Source organism: Rousettus aegyptiacus, unplaced genomic scaffold (genome assembly GCF_014176215.1).
Source record: "Rousettus aegyptiacus isolate mRouAeg1 unplaced genomic scaffold, mRouAeg1.p scaffold_m13_p_8, whole genome shotgun sequence".
Classification (NCBI taxonomy): Eukaryota; Metazoa; Chordata; class Mammalia; order Chiroptera; family Pteropodidae; genus Rousettus; species Rousettus aegyptiacus.
In genome coordinates, this window is record NW_023416311.1 from 44,214,990 (window position 1) to 44,238,087 (window position 23,098).

A 23,098-nucleotide genomic window follows, 5' to 3' on the forward strand; every position below is an offset into this window, starting at 1 on the left:
TTTTTAAATGGTGGGCAAAATGTTTAACTTCACATATATATCTTTCTTTATATCATTCCTACCTACAAAAACATAACTTTTATTTCTGTAGGAGTAGAAAAATGTTTCTTTCTTCCCTTATGTTTTTTGGCTGGTCAAATAACTTGATTGACATTAGGACAAATTAACAGGATAAAAACGGATTTAATTTTGTACATAAAGAAGCTCTATAAAACATTGAGACTCAAAGAAGTAACCGTAGCAGGAAGCTTTTATTATCTTTTAGACAAAGAAACAATAAACTTGTGAAGAATTGACAAGGCAGAGTTTGGGGTTGGGGTAATAGGTGGTGAAAAATTAACAAGGTTTATTTCTACAGCCCTCCCAACTCTAATTTTCCTGTCTCTGGTGATAAAGGTGCCTTCTACCCTCTGGTACAGGGAGTATAATTTTCACATGGGAGCTTCATCACCCACTTTCATGAGGACAGAGGAAGGTCAATGTCCTTCATGAACTGCTGTTTCTCAAGTAAGAACCTTTAATTAAAATAATCACTATGCCAATATGGCATATTTGGGGGTGACGTATTCTGAACCCCTACATCATCAGCCTGCATAGTCGGTCTTCCAGCATCAGTAATAGAAAAAAACTAGTTTTACTTCAACATTTTATTGAATGTTTTCATATTATACAAGTTACTGAAAACATTTCAAAGACCAGTGAGACAAAAACAACTTAAAAAAACACACACACATAAAGACAAAAAACACCTCTTCTAGATGAATACTGTATGAGTCACTGTCAAATCACAAATTTTTGTTACTCTACTATATACAACTTGATACCACATCAATGATACTCGATGACTCAAAAGATATTACATATTCGGTTTGTATTAGAAAGTGAAAATGTACAACTATTTGAAAGAGAAAGCAGAAATGCCAAAATTAAGAATCAAATTCACATGCATTGTGAATCGTTATCAAGGGGATTTTGCTTATATTTACTGATAGTAATTAGTTCAAACCTGGCTATCTTCAAGCGCTAGCAGAGTAAGCAGCCTTTTATGTTAAGACATGGGAGTAAGCAAACTGAGGGCAAAATCTCACTTAAAAAACAAATATCAGTGTTTTTTATACAGAGCAAATGTATGGATACACAGATAGAAATACTGAAGCGCTTGTGCCCAACCAGTAGAGTGAATGTTTTGTGGAGTTACAACAAAGCCACTGCAAAAAGACAGCTATGAAGCAGTCAGGCATGACTGTCAAAGTGAGCAAGACTTCTTACCCCTCCAGTTTTGTTTCTGAAAACACTGTCTAAGTTACCAAATTCCTCAATCAATAGCCATTTTGAAATTAGCTTGTTTTTATTATTTTATACTTATAATATCTAGTGCTGGGGGTCTGGAGGCTTGACCAAATTTTATAAATTTAGGGATTATTTTTCATAGGACCATAAAAAGGTGTCTCAAAGGAGATTTATAAACAGATTTCACAAATCAATTCATAAATTCACTTAACATAATAAATATTAACCAGGTGTTTGTTTTTAGTTGAGTCCCTTTGGACTGTTTGACTCAAATTAAGAAACCCTGCAATGTAATAAGGCAAGCATATCGCTCTTCAGCTCCATGGGCAAAATCCAGCTTATGTAAAAGGACCATTGGAGCTGTGGAACATTTTAATAGAACTTTATTCATAATATTAATCATTCTAAATAAAAAAAATTATTCTGAGCTATTATCACCTTAAGAAATGTGGCTCATGTATATTTTTTTTTGGCACCTACATGCTAAAGAGCAATTTAAAAAAGGAAAAGAGCATGCTCAATATTTATTTCACTTATTCCTTTCTAAATTCAGTTAAACATATTTGGCCAGCATTTAAGTGCTTGAATTTTAAAGAATTTTATATTTCAACTAATTTGGAATGACAATACGGAAATTAATATTTTACTTGACACATTTCAATTTGTTTTTATGTTAATTTGTATTCTTTCTCCAAAGAGACAGAAAATAGAACCAACCTTACTCGTGTGTGGTTCAGGCTATTAGTCTTGTAATGATTCCATAATAAGCAGATTTATGTAACTGAATCTTCATGCTAACTTCCATCCAATAATGTTGAAATACTTAATTGTTAGCTAGATAAAAGATCCCATAGATTTTCACTAGTAATTACTTGGTTCCACTGATTCTCTTCTAGAAATTTTCTGCAACTTGAAATTTTAAGAAGTTTACTCTTCTCTGAAACCACCTTTTTTGATTATAATAAAAAATAAAACGTTTTCAGAAAGTTGGACATATTATAAACATCTAAAAATTTACTCAACAGTTCAAAAGCAGCCAAAACAATTTAAATGCCACAGGCTAGAAAAAGTAAACCATCATCTAAAAGAGTAACCATAAAATACAATATGTGATCTGTGTGCCTAATTTTATTTTTCCCCTCTCAGTGGAATTTAAAAATGGAAAACTTATGTGTTTTATTAATTAAAAACATACCCACACGAGAGAGTAGAGAGTTGCTACTTAATTACCATTTTACACTTTTTGGATATTATATTTTGGTTCCAACACTATTAAACACAAAAAGTAACCATTTCATTGACATTTAGCAAGGAAAATAAATGTTTGTATAAATTCTAGGTTGAACATCAGTGTATAGTCATTACACCTCAGTGTACTAAATGGTTCACAGTAAAATTGTGATGGCTCACATGAGGAAATGAAACTAAAACATTTAAGGATGGATCAGTCAAATGCATATTATTTTACTATACAAAGAGTTTCACTCATTTAGGAACAGATAGAATTTTTTTTATTAAACTGATTAACAATTTTTTTGATTATCTGTTGAAATTTACTTCTTTTCCTCATCCATAAAAAGCAAGAACTAACTTCCCTTAAAGTTTGTATTTTTTCTTCGGTATTCAACCAAACAAGTTTAAAAGGCAGTGAGGATAAACCTGCTTTTCCGTTTATGTATATCTAGTTTGGAGAATGAAACTATAAGCAAAGGCTAGAAGAAAATAAAAACAAAAGCCATTATTTAATTATGACTATACAGAAGGCAAGAGGCACAAATTCCCAGGAAAATTTTAATTGTGTCTCCACCAAGACAAGTCATTCAGAAATGAAAGTGACGTTCCTTTTAGTACACAATTTGTAAATTTGGAAACAGTAATAGTTGTCATGATTATTTTATATTCTATCTTTGTTAAGAGTGGCGCTAAAAACAGCCTGATGATTCACAGACTAGGTAAGCAAATCAAGCTTTATAAACATGGTGAATTTTAAGTTGCTGGCATTGAAATGCTGGATTTGGAAATAGACACGTACGTTGTTTGCCTTAAACCTTTTGCGTACCTTGGCTTTTAATGTTTTATTCTGACAGTCAAGCAGAAAGTGCATGACTTCATTTTAGGCAATAAGCTGATCTAAGAATGGAAAATTTGTAGAGACGAAGAAAATTCCCAGTTGTATGTGTGTACATAAATGGCTTTATACAATAATATGCCACCATCGAGCAGTTACACAGGGACAATGTAATTTAAAATTCTTCAACTCCTGCTTATAGATTGCCAAATCTAATCCTTCTTGTCTTTATCACTGATGACATAATTTATCTGTTTAAAGGTAAACTATGACCTCTTGATACTGTATACTATATTAAGAGTTACATATCAGTATCAATCCAGAAGGTGATATAAATATGTAATATATATTAAAGTCAGATGGAATAAATTCAGCTCTGTGAAACTGTTTTATTTCCTGACAAATTTTTGCTTCTGCCCAAGATCATTTTTAGTTCAGCATGTGCGCTACACTATCTAGAATTTAATGTATATGAGCATTATCTTTATTTAGTTTTCAAAAACGGAATACTTTTGATCCAATATACCTATGCCTTTTAAAAAAAGAGTCAATATAATCAGCATGGGCTTTTTCTACCAGTTTCACATTCTAATTCATTTTTTCTCCCACTATTCACCTTTATCCCTCAAAATTTCATAACAAAGTATCCAGATTATGTCTTTTAGACTAATCAGGAATCTAAATTTCAAACACTATTTTGAAGAAGTGTAGAGTAAATAATTTTGGTAATCTGTAAAACAGCTGCATGTAGTGTGTACTGTATTATAACAGCACCAAACCCTTTATAAAAACCAAGCATTCCTTCCTCCTGCTTTATGGTATTGATACAGTCTCTCATCCCCTCATACTGTGTATTAATTGGAAGCACTTCATAGCCAAGGTCTGTATTGTCAATTATTGTGCGTGTTCCTTGAATGTGAAGGCGGTGCAAAACTGTTTCCAAGGGGTAAAGTATAACATCAGAGCAAAGACTGGCAGCAAAGTTAGCAATAAGTTCTGGAAAATAAGCATCCAACATACTCTGCACTGGGCTAGTGCTCTCAGCTACGTGGCTATTATAAGTCTTTCTCTTTAGAATTAGTAGGACGAACTTCTGAATTATTGAGCTGATGATGTAATGAAGAACCCCATGCAGCACCGTAGGGAAGATTAAGGAAAAGAGAGGAAGCAGTCGTTTGCTATGAGGCACTCCCATGCCTATCACCCTTCCGATGCCTTCTTTAACACATTCCAAAATTCCAGTGTTATCTCGAATGATCTCACTCTGAAATAAAAATGTCGAAATGAGTAGAAGTTAACATTTGCTTATTTTGTCACACAAAAAAGGACTCTTTTGAGGTTCCTTTTAAATTCTTACTAAAGAAAGGAAACATCAATGGTTTGCAGACTTCGAATGCTATCTAGGTGTTAGATTCTTTTTTTTTTCCAAATGAAATTTCATAAAACAGAAAGCAGTGAAGCTTAGAGCTCAAGAAGCTCCTGAGAACTCATTTTGCAAAGCAATAACCATATGACAACCTAAAGAGGTAGTATAGTGCTTAGAGTTAAGCATGGGTTTACACCATGCCTCCATTATTTACTGGTCACATGACTATGGGATAGTTATTTAACATCTCCGAAGACTCAGTTTACCATTCTATGAAAATGGGATTAGTACCACTCACCATTTATGCACAGAACTGCTGGGAGTATTAAATGAAAGAAGGCATGATGCCCAGAGGCACTTAATGTTAGTCATTATCATCCACAATGTCTCTGCCTTTTTATAATCTGAGGCTATTACAACAAAGTCTGTGATATAGATTGCTGAGCAATAGGTAAAAAAGGGAACGCTAACAGGCCAATTTGGCTGTAGCATGAGACTGAACAACAGAATGTGTAAAATAAAGTTAAAAATGTAGTCAGTGGCCATACTATGAGACTGAGGAGATTTTGCATTCTAATCAGATGGAAAATAACTGGTTAGTTTTAAGCAGAAGATGGACAAGATATAATATATATTAACAATGGCTGTTGTGCAGAGGAGGACAAAAACAGAGGCTGAGAAACAAGTTAAAAAGTTATAGCATAATCCACACAAGAGATGATAATGGACTAGACTAGTGAGCAGAAATAGAAGTAAAGTACTTCAACTGTGCTTTTATCCTAAAATTACAGTCAATAAGAATTACTGGTAGATTGGGGTAGGAGAGAGAAAAATCAAGGATCAGCTCAATGATGTTGGCCTGAGGCAGTGGAGGCATACTAGTGCCTTTTACTGAGTTGGGGTATTAAAGGAAAAAGCAACCAAGCAGCATGATATATAGGAGGAAAATGAGTTTTAGCTTTGGGGTAGCAATGTAGTGGAGAAATAGTAAGTCTAAGGTATAAACTTGGAGTTTACAATCTAGACTGTAAGGAAAAGGTCCAAGCTGGACATATTATGAGTTTTCAGTAAATAGAATATATTTAAAACCATGTGACTAAAATGAACTCACCTAACCTAGTCCATTTCCCTATCTCTGGCCCCTCTTCCACTCCAGTCTATTTTCAACATAGCAACCAAATAATAAAGACATGCCAGATCCCATCACTCTTCTGCTCAAAGTCACCAAAGACTTTTCACCTTTCCATATTCCTCAAAGAACAGGCCAAATTATTACAATGGTGGACAATGCCCTTATGATTTCTCCCCCTCTTACCTCTCAGACCTCATTTCCTCCTGTTTCCCCCATTTTTAGTGAGCTTCAACTATTCTGGCCTCTTTTTGGTTCCTTAAACACATGAGATACAATCCTCAGAACCTTTGCATTTGCTTTGCCTCTATTTAGAATGTTCTTCTCCTATATATCCATGTAGTTCTTATGCTCAGACCCTTATTCAAGTGTCACCTTTTCAGTGAGGCCTTTCTTGACCTTAAAAATAGCAACCGTTTCTCCTCGCCCATTACACATCTTATTTAATTTCCTTGTTTTATTTTTGTTCTTTTTAGCACTTAGCACCATCTCGTATACTTTAGTTTGTTATGTCTATCTTCCTCACAAAAATGTAAGTGCTGTGAAAGCAGATTATTTTTGTTTTATTTGCTGCTCTATCCTCAGGGTCTACAACAGCAACTGGTAGAGATTGACATTGAATAATAAATTCAATAAATTTTTAAAAAGAGCAGTTAAGGAAGACTAACTGAAAAGGTAAAATGAAGTCAATAAAAACCTTGATTTAATACTATGCCAAGAAGTCTGAAATTGATTTTAGGGAACATGAGTCAATATGGATGGAGCCTTAGTGAGCAAAAGGATGTAAGCATTACAACTGAAGAACATTAATCTTACATGAGTACCTAGAATGGACTTTAACATTCAGGGACTAAAACAAGGAGTGTTAACAAAGATAATAACGCATTAGGAAGTTTATATTTAAGGGCTCTAGGAGGTGTTCTTCAGGAGATGTATGTATGAATGGTTATTTTTCAAGGCAAAGAATATTCTCAAAGAGATCTGAGCTTCCCAGAAGGGCAAAAAAAACCACTGAACATAAAATAGGAAGAAAGAAGCTAACATAATAAGCTGAGTGAGTGGTAAAGAAGGGATGAGAATGGTTGCCTATCAGTGGAGAGAAGAGACAAACCTCAGATACTTACTGAAGTTAGAACTAAGAAGGCATGATGATTGGTTGGTTATGAAAGATAAAAGAAATATAAAAATCAAGACTTCCTAAAAATCAGAACTAAAGTCTTGAGTCTTCAAGGTCAAGATAACAATAGTACCATTATAGAAAAGGAGAAGAGGCTCAAAGAGAAACTAATTATCAAACATGTACATAACTTATTTTTCTTTTCCTAATTCTCAATTCAAGGAATGCATAAAAATGTAAAAATGGGTCAATGTTTATGTGAATAAATGTCTCCTGTCACAGTATCTGATTTAGCATTCTATTTATGACATCCCCACCAAAATCCTCTTTAGAAATTATACTGCCTTTTTGAGAATTAAGTCAATAAATAATGTGGCTTCAGATTCTACCAATTTGGCTGTTTGCAAAGGCCATCAACTCTGTCAGATGTTATATGAAGATTATTGTAGAAGGGACAAGTGGTAGTGAGATAAAAAAACAAATGTAAATAAATAATAATATAAAATCTAAAAAAAGACAGCTAATTTTCAGGGGAATAAGACAAGATTGTTTTCATGAGTTCAGTTTGAGGTGAAGACGATTTAATTCACTTAAAGAGATTAGAGTTAAAATGATTCAAGAGAGTAAATGAGTTCTCTAGGATAGCGAATATAGGATAAAGAGCAGAGAGTGTCAAGGATTGAGCCTTGAAATACAGTAGAAGAGATGGTAAAGAGATTACTAAAAGAAGAGGAAGATGTGCAAGAGGGAAGAAATCTAAGAAGGAAAAAAAGATTTCTAGAAAATTAGACAAAAAATAAAAAGGAGGCAGTTAGCAGGTAGAACCTGGAGCAGGAAAAATAGGGAGTAGATACGGGTTAGAAAAAAAAATAATACATAGTGAGCTGGACATTTTACATAAATAACTCATTTAATTTTTATAACTCAGTTATTAAAATACTATTTCCATTTTATGGATGAAAGTGTTAAGATTTAGAAAGGTTAAGGCATTTGTTTCAAGTCACAGATCTAATTTATGTAGAGAAATGTGATTCTGATATGGATCTGTCTGAAGCTAAAACTTATTTCCCCCAATATAGCATGCTGCCTAGTTGCTTTTTCTTAAATAATTATCTTCCTGCTATTTTTTTCCTTATTTATAAAATGAGGATATATTTTAGTGATAACTACACTGCAGCCCCATGTGAAGATTATAGCATTTATTTAACACAAGGCCAAATGCAAGGCAAAAGCAAAGTATATTTGGGTAGCAAGATGTTAACTTCAGTTAACTAAAGTTAATTCTAAAAAAAAAAAAAAAAGAAAGAAAAAAAAAAAATGATAAGGCCAGAAAAGCAATTAAGTAAAACAAGAGTAGTTAGAAGAGAGAAAAGGCTGATCCAGTGAGGTTTTTAAAGAAGGAACTAATACGTACTAAAGACAAAAAATATACTAGAGGATCTGATGTTGAAGATGGAAGATGGGTGGTGTATAATTAGTTGCAATTTGTGCATAGGTGAAGTTAAAACGATCTTCATCTTATAGTTTTAAATGTAGATATGGGATGTAGAGAAAGTACATTAATTCGATGTACTTGAAGCACCACCACGTGGTTAGAAACAGTAAAACACTTTAAGACACAAGCAAGGAGATTGCTTTAGCTTTGTAGTACTTAAAACACCATAGCATGAAATGGTCCTTAACAGGCATATTTAAAAAGAATGCTGTTTGTAAACTACCTCTGGAGACTACTTGTTCACTATTAGGATTATTAGACATCGTGTTTTATGTTCAGTAATTAGTAATTTATTGTCCTATGATATGCCAAAACCATTTGAGTTGTGCATTCAGGTTTAAAAAGGTGAAAAACCCTACAAATTCTTTGTATTCAGACATAGTAAATCAGAAGCTGAGTTCTAAGATACCTGAATGAAGAATATAGCTGCCTATGGAAGGGACAAAAAGATTTCAAACTAAAAAGTGTGAAGTAAGTTTGCTAAGGCAATAAACTCATCAGCAATGTCTCCTAGAGTATATGTGTGGCATCTGTGAAATAAAAAATTTAAAAGGACACTGTTTAAATTGTTCTGTTACACAATCAGAAATACACACTACATTGAATATTCCAAAAAAAAAAAACTAACAAAGACAATAAAAAATAGCTCACCTGTACTGTTTCAATTAGGCTTGCTGAATAAAAAGGCATTGCCACCATGTAAGTTAGACTGTAGAAATTAAAACAAACTTATCAGTATACTGAAATAAGATGCTTACACTAAATTTTTAAATATCTATTTTAATATGTTGATATAATTTATATTCAAGCTTAAATAATATTTTTAAGGTTTTCAACTATGAATACCTATAGATTAAAGACACTTCAGAGACCTGTAACATAGAATCTTTGTTATTCAACAATTAGAGATAAAACTTAAGTATTAATAACACAGGGACAGCCTGCAAAGAAAAGAGATTTTATTTTAAACCAGTATAAAATGTAGGCTCGTTTATGATTCGTTGTTTGGACATCTACCTACACATAGCTAATCTAGCCTACAAATCTGATACTTAAAATTTAGGATGAGGGATCTATTCTAGTGCTTGGCCTTTTTAATGATATCTGAACAAGTACACTGTTCTGCTATTACCCTATATCATCATTATCCATTCTCGGATTTCCCACCCAGGAAAGCTAAGCAAGTCTTCAATGGTGAGTGAAGTCCCCTTCTATTATTAAACAATATTGTACAGCTTTGCAAAGTTGTTTCCTACCACTACTATTTAGACATAGTAATATCACAACTTTGCAAGCCTGCAAATATAGTTATTTAAAATAATATCAAGGCGGGACTTACCTAACCCTATGGGCCAGGTCCTGGCAAGTAGTGGTTTTCAAGGTGAATGGAACATCACTAAGTAATAATGTGCTGGAACGCCCCACAGAGGGAGCCAGCAAGCTGGGGGGTTTCCAATTCACAATCTTCAAAAAAAATTAAGAAGTGAAGAGTAAAATTCTAATCTATAAAAATGGTCAGTGTTGTAAAATCACTAAGTGCCTTCAGGACTACATTTTAATGACACTAAGGTTTTGAGTTTGCTCATTACCATAAAAATAATTTGTATCTCTGCTTAATAATAAATAATAACAATTTTCCTAGTAATTCGGGTTAAAAAAGTTGAAGACCTCTGCTAACTTCCTAAGAACACAAAGAAAAATTAGGTTGTGATTTCAGCCTTTCAACTTAGATTTCTTTTAAAGATAACATATTTCAGGTTTTTATTCCTGAACTCTATGTTACTTGTCTTTTGAAGTTCTAGTCCCACAAATAATTCATTGCTCTAATTTCCTTCAGTATAGTTATTAAATAAGATTCTTTTCAGTTCTAACACTATGAAAATTAATAGAAAATTTCAATATAAATGCACGCTGATACTTACGATTTCAGTAGAAGGTGTTCTCCTATTTGTTTAGGATTCCATTTATGTGAAACCTCCCTAAAAAATAAGGTAAACTTAAGTAAAACAAAAGCCATATTATTTAAAACATTTAGAATTGGCCCATTTTCAAAAAGGTAATCAAGTTTTAATTTTAAAAATAATCTATAGGAGAAATATATTCTAATGGTGAACATTTTTCTTTCTCAGACATACTTCAATTAACTGTAGTGGTTTGAAAAGAGAAAAAACACATAAGGCATTTTTGTATGTGCTGACAGAAGGGGCTGACAGAGGAGGAAGAGTTATAACTGATTATAAAAACAAAGAAAAAGAACGACTGGGGAAGGGAAAGGGAAACAAGGAATAGGATAAAAGGAGGAAAAGACCTTTACAAAGTATGTAAGAGTGAGAATCAAAAAAAACAAAACAAAATTAACTAAATATAATGCAGAATGATGTATTACATTTAGGTAATATCTAATTTCCAAAGTGCCTCTACTTACTATGATGACATTAATTTTGTGCCCTTTATTATATTCTATTTTTTGAGCACCTACTGTATGCCAAGAACTGTGCAAAGTGCTTTACTGAATTATTTATAATCCTCACAATGACCCTGTTACCCCCATTTCACACATGACGAAATTGGCTCAATGAAGGTTCATATATAACTTACCCAAAGCCATACAGCTAGTTAATAGTAGAACAGGGTTCTAAACCCTGATCTCTATGACTTGAAGTCCACACTCTGCCTGCACTGCCTCTCATCTCATGTGATACGAGAATGAATCCTATGAGATACGTAGAGCAGGGATTGTCACATTTGTTTTACTTATGAGAAAATGAAAGTTAAAAAGATCACAGGCACATGTTCAAAAGAGGTAAGCAAAATACAAGTCTGGAGCCAAGGTCCAGGACTGTGTGCTTCCTGCTATTTAAGTTAACTTTGGAGACCAGAAAAGAAAGTAAAAGAAGAGAAGCAAGTTGAAAGAACAAAGGGGAAGTTACAGCAACCAAAAAGTCAAAAAGGAGAAAAGAGTACGGAGAGTGAAGGGGAAAGTAAATAAGGAGGCAGAAAAAAATGGAAAGGCAGCTAGAGGGGATAGAAGGGAAGGGGGAGGTGGGACGGAGAAAGGAAGAGAAGTAGAAAAGGGGAGTGTGAGATAAAGAGGAGACTCGCTGCTGTGGGTTCCCATGATGAATTTGGCACCCATTGTACTACGGCCACATCAGGAACCTAAGAAAACAGTGTCTTTCAAGTAAGTGAATACGACAAACATAAAGAGATAAAGGAATAAATATATTTTATATTGAAAAGAAAATTAATCATTAATAAACTAAGTGCTCTAAAAACAAACTCAGTATAATTATAGCATGGGTGGTCTGTAAACTTCCCTACATTTTTTCTGAGACTGAGAGGTCTGCAGAGACATTTTTGCACAATAGAACCACCATTTCTGATTTATAACACCTTAGAGAGCCTTCCAGATCACATATGATTAATGCTAGAATACTATATGAGGCCTGCGCAACCACAGTGGCTGTCACTGCAACTCCCTCATTTTCTTGTTGATCCAAAAAATTCACCCTGCCAGGGGCCGACTGTGGATTAAGAAACCATACAAAGTTTTTAACACTGTCCCTGGGAGAGTCTTGCAGGTAGCACTTAAACAAATGTATGCCTTCCAATAGTATCTATTACCATTCCTTCCATATATTCCTAGAATGGTTCCCTTTCAGTTACACAGTTATGACTGTCCCAAGCATATATCGTTCTTCTCATGCTTTTTTACTTTGACCTCAATGCTCATTCTATGGTCACTTAATGGCCCTGTATCCTATTTCAGAGGAAAACAGACCCAGCTGCAAATTTCCCCAGTTTCTCCACCTTCTCCTGCAGACGTGCCTAACAATTCTAATTCTACTCCCAGAGTCTAGGACATCACTGTCTTATTGCTTACTTTCAATTTGTAGCTGTTTTCAATTTGTTTTGTGAGCATCACTTACTGCTCCCTCAAACCTTTTCTACCACACACACACATACACACATACCATTATACTCCTGTGCATTCATAAATTGCCCAGGATTCTGTCCTTTGTCTATTCTCTGTCATTTAATCTGTATTTCTCCTAAGGAAATTTATCCATCCTAATACTTCAACTGCTACTTTTATGCCACAACATTCAGAGCTATGCCGCCGGCTTCAAATTTTCTCTAAGACTCTGATCCATGGTTCCAACCACTTATTAGACATGTTCCCTCAGGATGTCTTATAGGAATCTCAAAATTATCTACTGAAGTTTAAATTCCTTATTTTTTTTCCCATTCCAACTTATTCTCCTTCATGAATTCTTCAACTTGATTCCAAACTAAAAATCCCAGTCACTGCTAACAATTCACTCTCCCACAGCCCCATTCATAATCTATCACTAGTTATCAATTATACTTCACATGTGTCTCTTAGCTCATCCCTTTCTGTTCTATTCTACAGTTCAGATCCTTCTCAGTCTGGCCTAGATCACTATAACAGTTTTCCACAAGTCTCTGTCTACACCAGTCCATTTTTTTTTTTTTTAACACTGCCACTTAACTATATCTTTGATCAAAGCACTATTAAAAAAAAAAAAAAAAAAACCTTAGATTTCTAATTCCACAGAGAATAAAGCCCAAGTTCCTTACAAAAGCACAGCCATACTTCATTCTAGCGCCTCACCTCTTTTCCTGTTACTCCACTCCATACATGTTCACTAATCTCAATGCATAAGACAGTAAACGAAACCTTCAAACCTCCATAAAACTGGGCGTGCTATCACCTCTACTCAGAATCCTCTTCTCTTCCAAGTCAATTCCTACTCATAATTCAAGATCTAGCTCAGATTTCAGTTCATTTTTGAAATCCTTGCCAATAACTCCATGCAAAGTGTCCGCTGGGATCTGAAAAATGGTTTGTTTTATTACAGCACTCATCACGATGTACTATAATTTGCTTACATGTGTTTCCTTCACCAAACTGGCTACTTAAAGAGCATGAATTGCTCATATACCCATGTTTTTCCTTAGTTGATAGCTGCTAAACGTAGTAGTTGGAGCTGAAAGATACATAGATACTACTACACCAGAAAGGATTTTTTTTTTTACCACATACTAATTCGATAAGGTCTAATTAATTAACTTTATTCTGTTTCTTCTCTTAGGTACTTCAGGCAAGTTTTCAAAAATTCAAGGCATTTATTAGAAGTGGTCATATTTTGTCATATTTTTAATATGAAGCTAATAGATTGAGAAAATGCCAAATGGTACCTTGGTAATGGAGTAAATTCACTGATTAGTCCCTCTGCTCCAAGTGTGACTCCCTGGACAATAAATGTACTTCCCATTCCTTTCCAAAGGGCCCTCGGTCCCTAAAATGAACAATATTTATTGTTATTTTAATGCCTAAAAAATACAAAAAAGGTCTCAATGAAATTTGATATTGAATGTTTACTGATATTTTCCAATAAGGCATTATTCAAAAAGACATTTTAATAGAGAACAACTAAATCAATTTCTGTCATTATTTTAATGTTTGTCAGGTGACCTATGTTTAGGCCAAGCATTCCAATTAATTAAATACTTCTAATATTAATTAAATGCCCCTAATATTTAATTAATTTTGGCAAAGGTGTAAATTCACTGATTACTCAGTGACATCAAAAAGATGTCACTATCATGTTACATTAGGTTTAGTACAAGAGTTAAGATATTTTTATTAACTACACTATAAGGAATGATTGTTGCTTTAATTGTTACTAAGGCCAAATGGCCCTTACATTATAAATAACTTTACTAAAATCTATAAATTAATTCTCACCTGAGTTTTGTTAAAGCTGTACATAATATTGATGACTGTAAATGGAGTGAGATGATAATGCCGAGCATGGTAATTAACCTATAAGAAAGATACTTCATGATTATTTTGTTATTGTTTCAATAAGAAATAACAAGGGCATGAAAGATACACAGTGAAATCACAGCAAAAATAAAAGTTCAATTCTAAAGTCAGTATAAATTATACATAAGCAAAATTACTCTTGAAAGTGCTTTAAATAACTTATTTAGAGTGCAGTATATATGGTTACATAAATACAACCCTAAAGACCAATCCACAATACACATAGCAATACAGAATATATAATAAAGGCCTTGCTAGTTGATATTTATGTTTCTTTAAACTCTAGAATTACATTCAGTGTGGCAAAATGTTCATTCTATTTAATGGTTAGCATTTTTCAAACGATAAGATATAAATAATTGGTAAATTACAAAATCAGTAAAGAAGGTCAGAATAAAGTGAAATTATTTTTCAAAAGTATCAGAATGCATCACACATTCCAAAGGTCTTATTTTATAAACCATGTTTTTAAGTTACTCATATGTATGTATATACTAGATCACAATGTAATAGTCATAATATGTAAAATATATGCCAGAAATTCACTGTTCTGGGCATATACAACTGTTCATGCTTTTGAACTGGCTCTTTCTCTATATACATTTATTTGTTGGTGCTAAGCATAAACAGCTTAATTGGTAATTATTTGTATCTTTTCTAACTTGATTTTCAAAGAAGATAAATTATAAGAGCATTTGCCACAGAGTAGTCCACTGATCCCGGAGGGCCTCTGAGGGAATTGACATGTTCAAAATTATTTTTTTGATACTAAGGCATAATTTGCCTTTTTCCTTGTGTTGACACTTTCAATAAGAGAGCAAAAGCAGTAGTGTGTAAAACTGTTAACTCCTTAGCATGAATCAAAGCAGTGGCACCAAACTATATTTTTGTACTTATATTCTTCATCCCATTCACTTGTAAGGAGGAAAAAGCTACTTTCACTAAACATTGTCCTTGGTGAAGCAGTTAACTATATCAATTTTATAAAATCTTGACTCTGGGGTATATATCATTTTTCTAATTAATATTTTGTGTGTTGCATAATGAACGAAGATGGTTGCTGTGAGGAAAAGCTCTTGTCTAAAGAAGCTGCAAGATGAACTAGCCACTTTTTTCATAGAACACCCATTTTTTTTCCTGGAAAACCTGACAAACTGTACTTACTTACACTTGGGACAGGCATATTTTTAAAACAAAATAAAGTGAGATCATTTAAAAAAAAAACACAATGATAGTATTTGCCGCCAGTGATAAATTTGAGCGCGCAGACAAAAATTAGAATTCTGAAAAACCTGTATCTACCTTCAAGAGCTTACCAACAATGGAACACTTTTCTGGTGAGACTGGTAATAAATATAATGATTTAATGGTTTTCCAATACGGTATAACCAAATGTTATAACATTTAGAAGATCTATATGACTTAGTAAATCAATGTTTTTCAATTAATTGATGCATGATGTAACAGAATCTATTCAACCTGCAGTACAGACCAATAGATTTTAATGTAATAGAATATAAAAGGTTAATTGATGTTTCAGATTCCACATTGTAAATAACCTGTAAGAAATGACCACTTATTCAGTTTCGTGTAGTATCAAAGAACATCTGCCAATTATCTGAAAAAGATAAAAATACTCCCATTTTCAAATACATGTATGTATAAAGCTAGTTTCTTTCAAAAACAATGTATTGCAACAGACTGATTGCAGAAGCAGGTGCGAAAATCTGGTTGTCTTTTACTGTGCCAGACATTACAGATATTTGAAAAATAATATTGTTTTCATAAAAATGTTATTTATGTTAATATCTATTTTTTTTAAATAAATTAAAGACATACATATTTAAATGTTCCCATTTCTGATTTCTGAAGTGGTAAATAATGATAGGTATAACCCATACAAACAAAAGTCTCTTGGAGACTTCGATAATTTTTAAGACTTAACAGGTTTCAAAGACCAACAAGTTTGAGGACTGACATGTTATAGATTTTGGTACATTTCACATGGAATAATGCTTATGTGGTCTCAACTATTTATCTGAGTTCCGTACTTCAAATTTGGGGTAGTATTATTGTTTAGAAGGTAATAGAAAGTACATTTACCTGACATTGGCGGCGTAGAACAATGCAAGGATGGGCCAATACATTTTCTGTAAAGAGACTACATAAGAATAATTTATAAATATATATAATAGAGGCAACATTTAATTTATAACATCTATGTATTCAAAATTCTTTTTGCTTGAGGAATCATGCAGTTTTCCATTCTTAAAAGTAAAAAAAAAAAATAATTAAAAAATATGTCTAGACATGTTTGCGAATCATTATACCAGTAACAAAATTCAATATGAGAACTAAAGCCAGATCTGCACACTGGTATGGGAAACAATATATAATACTAATATGTACTGTATAAAATGAAACTATATTTCAGTATGTCTGATATGAGAAACTCCTCTCTTAGACAATTTAAATGCCCCTTTCTATTTCCTTCAGACGATGTCTCAGGAGCAAAGTTTCTATCAGAAGAACTATCTCTTTTTCACAACCCTCATTCTATAAATTTTGGTTTTGATGTATTTCATGCTTATGCTATGAGGATTTTAATGACCATGTTAACTGGTTACTATTTTACATATAAAGTATTTCTTCTGAAAACATTCCTCACAAACTAATAACTGTGGACTTAAGCACTGACAGTAACACATGCCTGCATGGGCACGTGCACACACATTTAAAAATAATATGCCAAATGAACAAGAGCTTTAAGTACAGTGAGGCAAAGGAAAAATTAACTATAGCAGAAGGAAACCTTAACAAATTTTGTTTCTACTGACATTAACATTCTCAAGTTTAATTTTAAAAGTAAGGTCATATGTTCTCCATTAAAATGTTTAAAACAATGAATTATTGTCATGATATGTAAACCTTTGTGCAATTTTAAGATTTTTGAAACAGTATTCACTAAAGGTCACATAATCAAGACTAGAGGTTTTTCTTACACTAAATAATCATTAAAAATAATAAAAAAATAATAATGGCGTTCATTAAATGCTGGTTGTAAGCAAAACCTAGACTCTGTTAGTAAATATCTTATTGTAAGTCAAATGTTTAGGGAGAAGTTTCATTGCAAAATTCTTTTTTTAGGAGTGGGAGATAAGATTAGAATAAGGTTAGATTTGATTTATTCTTTGGAAGACACATGAAAGGTGTAACAATTTTCCCTACAAAATTATTTTATGATTATAAAATTCAATGACTAGGCTCTATCCTTACAAGAAAAAAGGCAATTCGTAAATTTTAAGTCATTTTTTTCTGCAAAATATTTTTGAATATTTAATCTACTGCTCCAAAGAATCAATCTAAAGGAAGCAATAGTATATGTAAATAGTATAAATAGTAATCATTTACCATTATTACACTTAAAACTTTTTATAAAAACTTAAATTGCAAATCCTTAGATAAAACATTACCTTGCAAGTCCAATACCAAATCCAGCAAATCTACTCAATTGTTCTAAAATAGAAGGAATAAGATTACTCATAACCAAAATTTAGGTTTACTGTAAAAACAACAAAAATATTTTTTATTATCATGATATTCATTTATCTCCAGGTCCCAAAGTCAAATTCTGATAGGGGCCAGGGAAGTCCTTTGAATGAGTGAAGGACTCTGTTGGGGTTTGTGGCAAGTTGCAATACACAACTGTTCTTCAGCTCCAATACGCTATTGCAATGTGGAACTGTGGGCTCAAGAGTTTCTAAGCTGTGATTCTTTAAAAAATATATTCTCATTTTTATATAATATCTTCCCATTAAAAATATTTACAACTACTTTAAAAAGTGTTAAAACATTGTGTGGCCCAAATCAAACACGTTTATAGGTAGAATCTAAGGGTTATCAGTTTTTAACTTCTGTCTACAAACATAGAAGGCTATGCCTGATACTGAAACACCAACTTTACCTCCCATGTTGTAAAATTAGTCACTTGCTGTTACTGGTGAAGACTGTCTACATAAACCAACAGTCACAAGTAAAACACTTCAAAATTATTAAACTGAAAGAATACTTAATCAAAATGCATAAATAAGGCTATTTTCCCAAATTTTAAATATTTTGAGAGTAGCTACTTAATTAGGTCTCTGTGACAGACTGAGTTCACATGTGATACTCTAGATGGCATTTCTGTACTCTTATTAGAAGTTGACAGCTGGAAACATTCCTATGCATATGTTAAAACAGAAGTTTTCTTGACTAAAAACCTCAAAATCATGATGAAATTTCACATCCCCAGGGGACTAGTCATTAAATTTCAGCTATAATAGTCACAAAGAATAATTTTTCATCCTTTTTCTCGCTCTCCTTTCTTGTTCCATCTCCCCTCTCTCTCATCTCTGCTCTTTCAAATGAAGCAATGCCCTATTCCCTTAAAGTCAGAACAAGACTGTGTAAACATATCTCTTGCAAAACCATTTGATTCACCCTTGCCTTAAACAACTGTATAAGCAAGACAGAAGCTTCTTCTGCCCAAGTTAAGGTACTCTCCTCCTTTCAACTTTTCCCTTTTTGTGTGTACCAATCATCCCCTAATATTAACAGAAAATACCACTGATATTTTCTGGAAAATATTAAAAAGGTTTATTAAGTCTCTCCAGCTTTTATCTTCCTTGCAAAGTTAGATTCACCACCCTCTTAACTGCTCCTAAAAGAACCCTGGTTTTATCAAGAGCTCCTCCTTATTGTAACCATCAAAGCATAAACTATGAAAAGATAAAAACATAAACTCTACTGCCTAAAATAACTGTGTAGCAATCATATACGCATTTTGAATTATTTAATTTATAACTTTCTAGTACCCCTTTTGGGATCAATAGAAAAAACAAAGTACACAAGGTAATTATAATGACACTAAGTCACTAATCCTCCTTCGCACCCTCATTTACTCACCATACATTTGAAGTCTAGTCCTTCCAGTTAACCCAAGTCACATAAATATTATTATACTTCCAAGTCAAAATAGAATGGGAATAAAATTTATGTCTAGAATATGCTTAATATTTAATGATATAATCTAACAATTTCAGGAGAATGGGAAGAGGCAGCCATTATTTCCATTTTTTGAAGATGTTGAGAATATCTAGAGCACAGTTACAATTAAAACACAGGTCTTCTGGCAGCCAACAGAGAATGACTGTCTTGATTACAATGCCTTATCTTGAAATTGTATCAGGGAATTTTACTGTTTAGTGGAGTTTTTAGGTCAGAAAGGGGAGAGCAGCAGGGGTGTGTGTGTGTGTATTCTCAATTCAATAAATCTTTAGGAAGCGCCCATGGACTGCATGAATTTAGGATCTATAATTTATATATAAGTAGAAAAGTGTTGCTTTCAAGACTCTTAAAAGTAAAAGGAAATTACAACTTCTCCCTATATATTTCAAGTGAATCATCTGAGTGAGGTTCTGTTTGATATTACCATAAGTGTTAGAAGAAAATGGGAAAGTATAAACATTTTCCCTTCTACCAAAAAAGAGTTTGATGACAGAGGGTAGCCTGGGATCTAGGAAAGACACAACTCCTGTAATTAAAAAAGGAAAGGAAAGAAACAAATACTATGTGCTCCATACTGTAGTAGCCATTACATCTCATTTTATTTTTAAAAAAAACCCCAAAACCTGTTATTCTCCTATTCTTCTTAAAGAGGAGAAAACTGAGGGCTCACAGACATTAAGAAAGTCAGCTTTTAAAAGTGACAGGGCCAGGTTTGAGCTCATGCCTGCCTATGCCGAAAAATTTCTCTTTGCTTATCACAAAGTTACAATTAATCATATCAAAGAAATACAGGGGTCATTTAATTAGGTATTGTTCACATGCTCCCCAATAAACCATAAATAACCCAAATTTCCTTCTTTCTTTGTTTGGGCCATGGGATGTAATACGCCAAACACTTAAAATTTAGAAATCCCTACCACGCAGCTCATAGCTAAGACAGGTGTCTGTTTTGGAGGTGATCCCAGAGAAAACATTTGTATGAGGACCAGAGAGAAGGCCCGCTTCAAGGACAGAGGACGAAGGGAGGGCAGAGGGTGTGCCGCGCGACAGACTCAGAGGCCCCGAAGGCGGAACCCTCTGCGCTGCTTCCGGGGTCTGCAGGCCGCGAGCCGCGGCTCTGCCACTCCACCCACCCCTGCCTCGTCCCAAGCGTCCCTCACCGCTGCTCTGCCCGGACACGCTGCCGCCGCCGCCGCCGCCGCCAGGAAAGGGTTCCTCCGCGGGGCCTTCGGGGGTGGAGGGGGCGGGCGCACCGTAGGGCGGGCTCTTCTCGCCCCAGTGTAGGTTGCGGCTACCCGGGATGTCTGGGGGAGTGGTCACCCAGTGGCCCAGGTCCGACGCGGAGCTGAAGGACCTTGCAGGGAAAGCGCCACCAAAGCCCTGCTCATCCCGGGCACCGCCGCGATAGCCCAAGCCATCGAATCCCTCCGGGCGTCGCGGATGCATCGCAGAGGGGGCAGGACAAGGCAAGCCCACGCGGAGCCCACCACCACTGGGCCCACGGCGTCCTCGGGCCACACAGCTTCTCCTCCACCTCCACCGTCGCGTCTGGGGAAACTGACAACCGGATGTCACATTGTAAACCCGGAAGTTCACGGAGCATGTGACCGAAGCCTTTTCCGGTGGTGGGGAGAGACACGGTTGCTAGGGAGACGAGCCTGTCATCTAGGGCCTATCCTTAAAACTGTTGCCGCTAGGGAGGAGGTGGTAAAATGACTGTGGGATTAAATGAAACAAGTAGCAAAGAAATACCATAAGGGAATTGGGATGGGAGTTGCGGCCTTGATGGGAGGAGGTCGAATAAAGATGTTTCATTGGGAGATAACGGCTAACACTGGGAGATAACAGCGTCGTCGGAGCTGACTCACTGAGAGCTCAGCCGGAAATGCCCCACTCCTCACGAAGGCCCCGGGTCTAGGTACCGCCTATCTTCTCGTGCCTCGCCTGCCACAAGGGAACTATTAGTGGTTAAAGGTGGGGGTCTTTGTAACGTTACATTTAGCTTTGCCTCCTGCACTTAGTGTTTCGGGGGAAATCTACTGAGCTCTCTGGTTCGACCCAGTGAACGCAAAGGTAGTATGGACAGCTAAAGCCAGCGTTGAAAAAGAACGTCCGAGGAGAAAATCTTCTTCCCTTCCCTGCTCCCTCTGTGAATATGTACTACTTTCTAGGTTTAGGGATTAAACCATTTTTCTTTTCTAAGCCCACAACACAACCATACATCTTTTTTTCTGTAGTTTTTTTTTTTTTTCCTTCTGGTGCATCTAAATCATTCAGGGTATTTAAACCAGCGAAACAGTTAAAAATCGAGACCCTAGGTGAAAAATTAAAATGACCCTATTACCTGTTTTCATCAGCTTCCTTGGTTCTTCTGGCAGCATCCCTAGATCTGACTGAGCCTACCATGGGTTCTTTCTGTGTCCCTTGTTCCCCACTGGAGCCCAGGATTCCGAGAGCTTTCAGAAGAGAATCCTGACACGCTGTTCTCAATCTTCCAGAAACGAATCTTTATTTAAAGTGATAACCAACTTCATCTTGACTGGATTGACATTCTTGAATTGGGTAATGATGTCGCTTGGAGAAGTGTACTGAGTTTCTGCCTCAAGTGTATTCTTTGTTACTTAAGTGCTAATTTCAAATTACTGGGTAACCAATATTAGATTAATTACCTGACAATAAAAAATATTTCTCTGTTTCTTAGGAATATTGGCTCAAAGGTGAGATCGGTACAGGTCCAAAACTGTTTATTTAAAGGGGGAGAAAAGGATATGTGAGTGTAATATAAAACTTTTAATATAATAGTAACGCGGCATCTCACTATTTCACACATCAGTGGAGAAAGGAAAAGGAAGAGGGTTGGTAACAGTCCCGCCTCACAGCTTACTCCCATATAAATTACAGCTGTGATATATTGTATTTTTTCCTTTATTTTTTTAAATACTGAATATTGGAGGAAAGTAATTGGTGACTAGTTTTCAAATAGTGGGTTGAAAAACTTTCTAAAAGTGACAGCAAATTAAAAACCATGTAAGGAAAGATTAATCAATTGAACCATATAAAATTTAAATTTCTGTATGGCAAACAGAAAAGAAAAAACATAGTTATCAAAATTGAAAGACAAGTCACAAACTGGGAAAAAAATACGTTTTATCATGATTTAGACAATAGGTCACTTTATTGTAAAAAAAAAAAAAAAACTCTTACCAATACAGGAAAATTAATAGAAATATGAGCAAAGGACATAAAGAGGTAACTCGTAAAAATGAAATGCAAATGGATAATAGTTATATGAGCAAATGCCTACCCTCTAGTAATTGAATAAAAGTGCCTGTAAATAATAGCCATCATTCCCCTACAAAAATGATAATGTTTAAAAGGTCATACAAGGTGAGAAGAGAGTAGCTCTCATTCATTTCGGAGGAGTATAAAATATAACAACTTTTTTATGGAGGGCAGTTTGGAAATATATACAAAAAATCATAAAAATAATATCTTTTGACTCCTAAATCTTAGAAAACACATATAGGGTGTACATATTTACTTATACACATTTTTATGACATAATTGCTCTTAATAGGAAAATTGTCGGGATTCTAAATACCAAGTAATTATTGCTCATTATAAAAATGGTACATCTGTATGGTCTTTAATCAAAATATATTTGTTGAGCACCTACCTGTGTCAGGCGCTGTTCTAAGCATTGAGGATAGAGTGATAAATAAGCCATATT

At 34.5% G+C, this 23,098-nt stretch overlaps 1 protein-coding gene across 1 annotated transcript; it reads right to left on the reverse strand.

Moving 5' to 3' along the window:
- Nucleotides 1-232: 232 nt before the first annotated feature.
- SLC25A46 (solute carrier family 25 member 46) lies at nt 233-20,942 on the reverse strand. Its single transcript, XM_016137249.2, has 8 exons — nt 20,529-20,942; nt 17,793-17,835; nt 16,423-16,480; nt 14,239-14,316; nt 13,689-13,789; nt 10,388-10,444; nt 9,117-9,174; nt 233-4,622 (listed from the first exon to the last, which is right to left on the reverse strand). The coding sequence occupies exons 1-8, from the start codon at nt 20,812-20,814 to the stop codon at nt 4,044-4,046; spliced, it is 1,260 nt and encodes a 419-aa protein (XP_015992735.1). The 5' UTR covers nt 20,815-20,942; the 3' UTR covers nt 233-4,043.
- Nucleotides 20,943-23,098: the final 2,156 nt, after the last annotated feature.

Coding starts and splice junctions, on each gene's coding strand:
- SLC25A46 (XM_016137249.2), bottom strand. CDS start 20,814: ATGCATCCGCGACGCCCGGAGGGATTCGATGGCTTGGGCTATCGCGGC. Junction 10,445..13,688: donor GAATTTACTCCATTACCAAG/GTACCATTTGGC, acceptor CTTATTTTTTAG/GGAGGTTTCACATAAATGGA. Junction 4,623..9,116: donor GCCTAATTGAAACAGTACAG/GTGAGCTATTTT, acceptor TTTTTATTTCAG/AGTGAGATCATTCGAGATAA.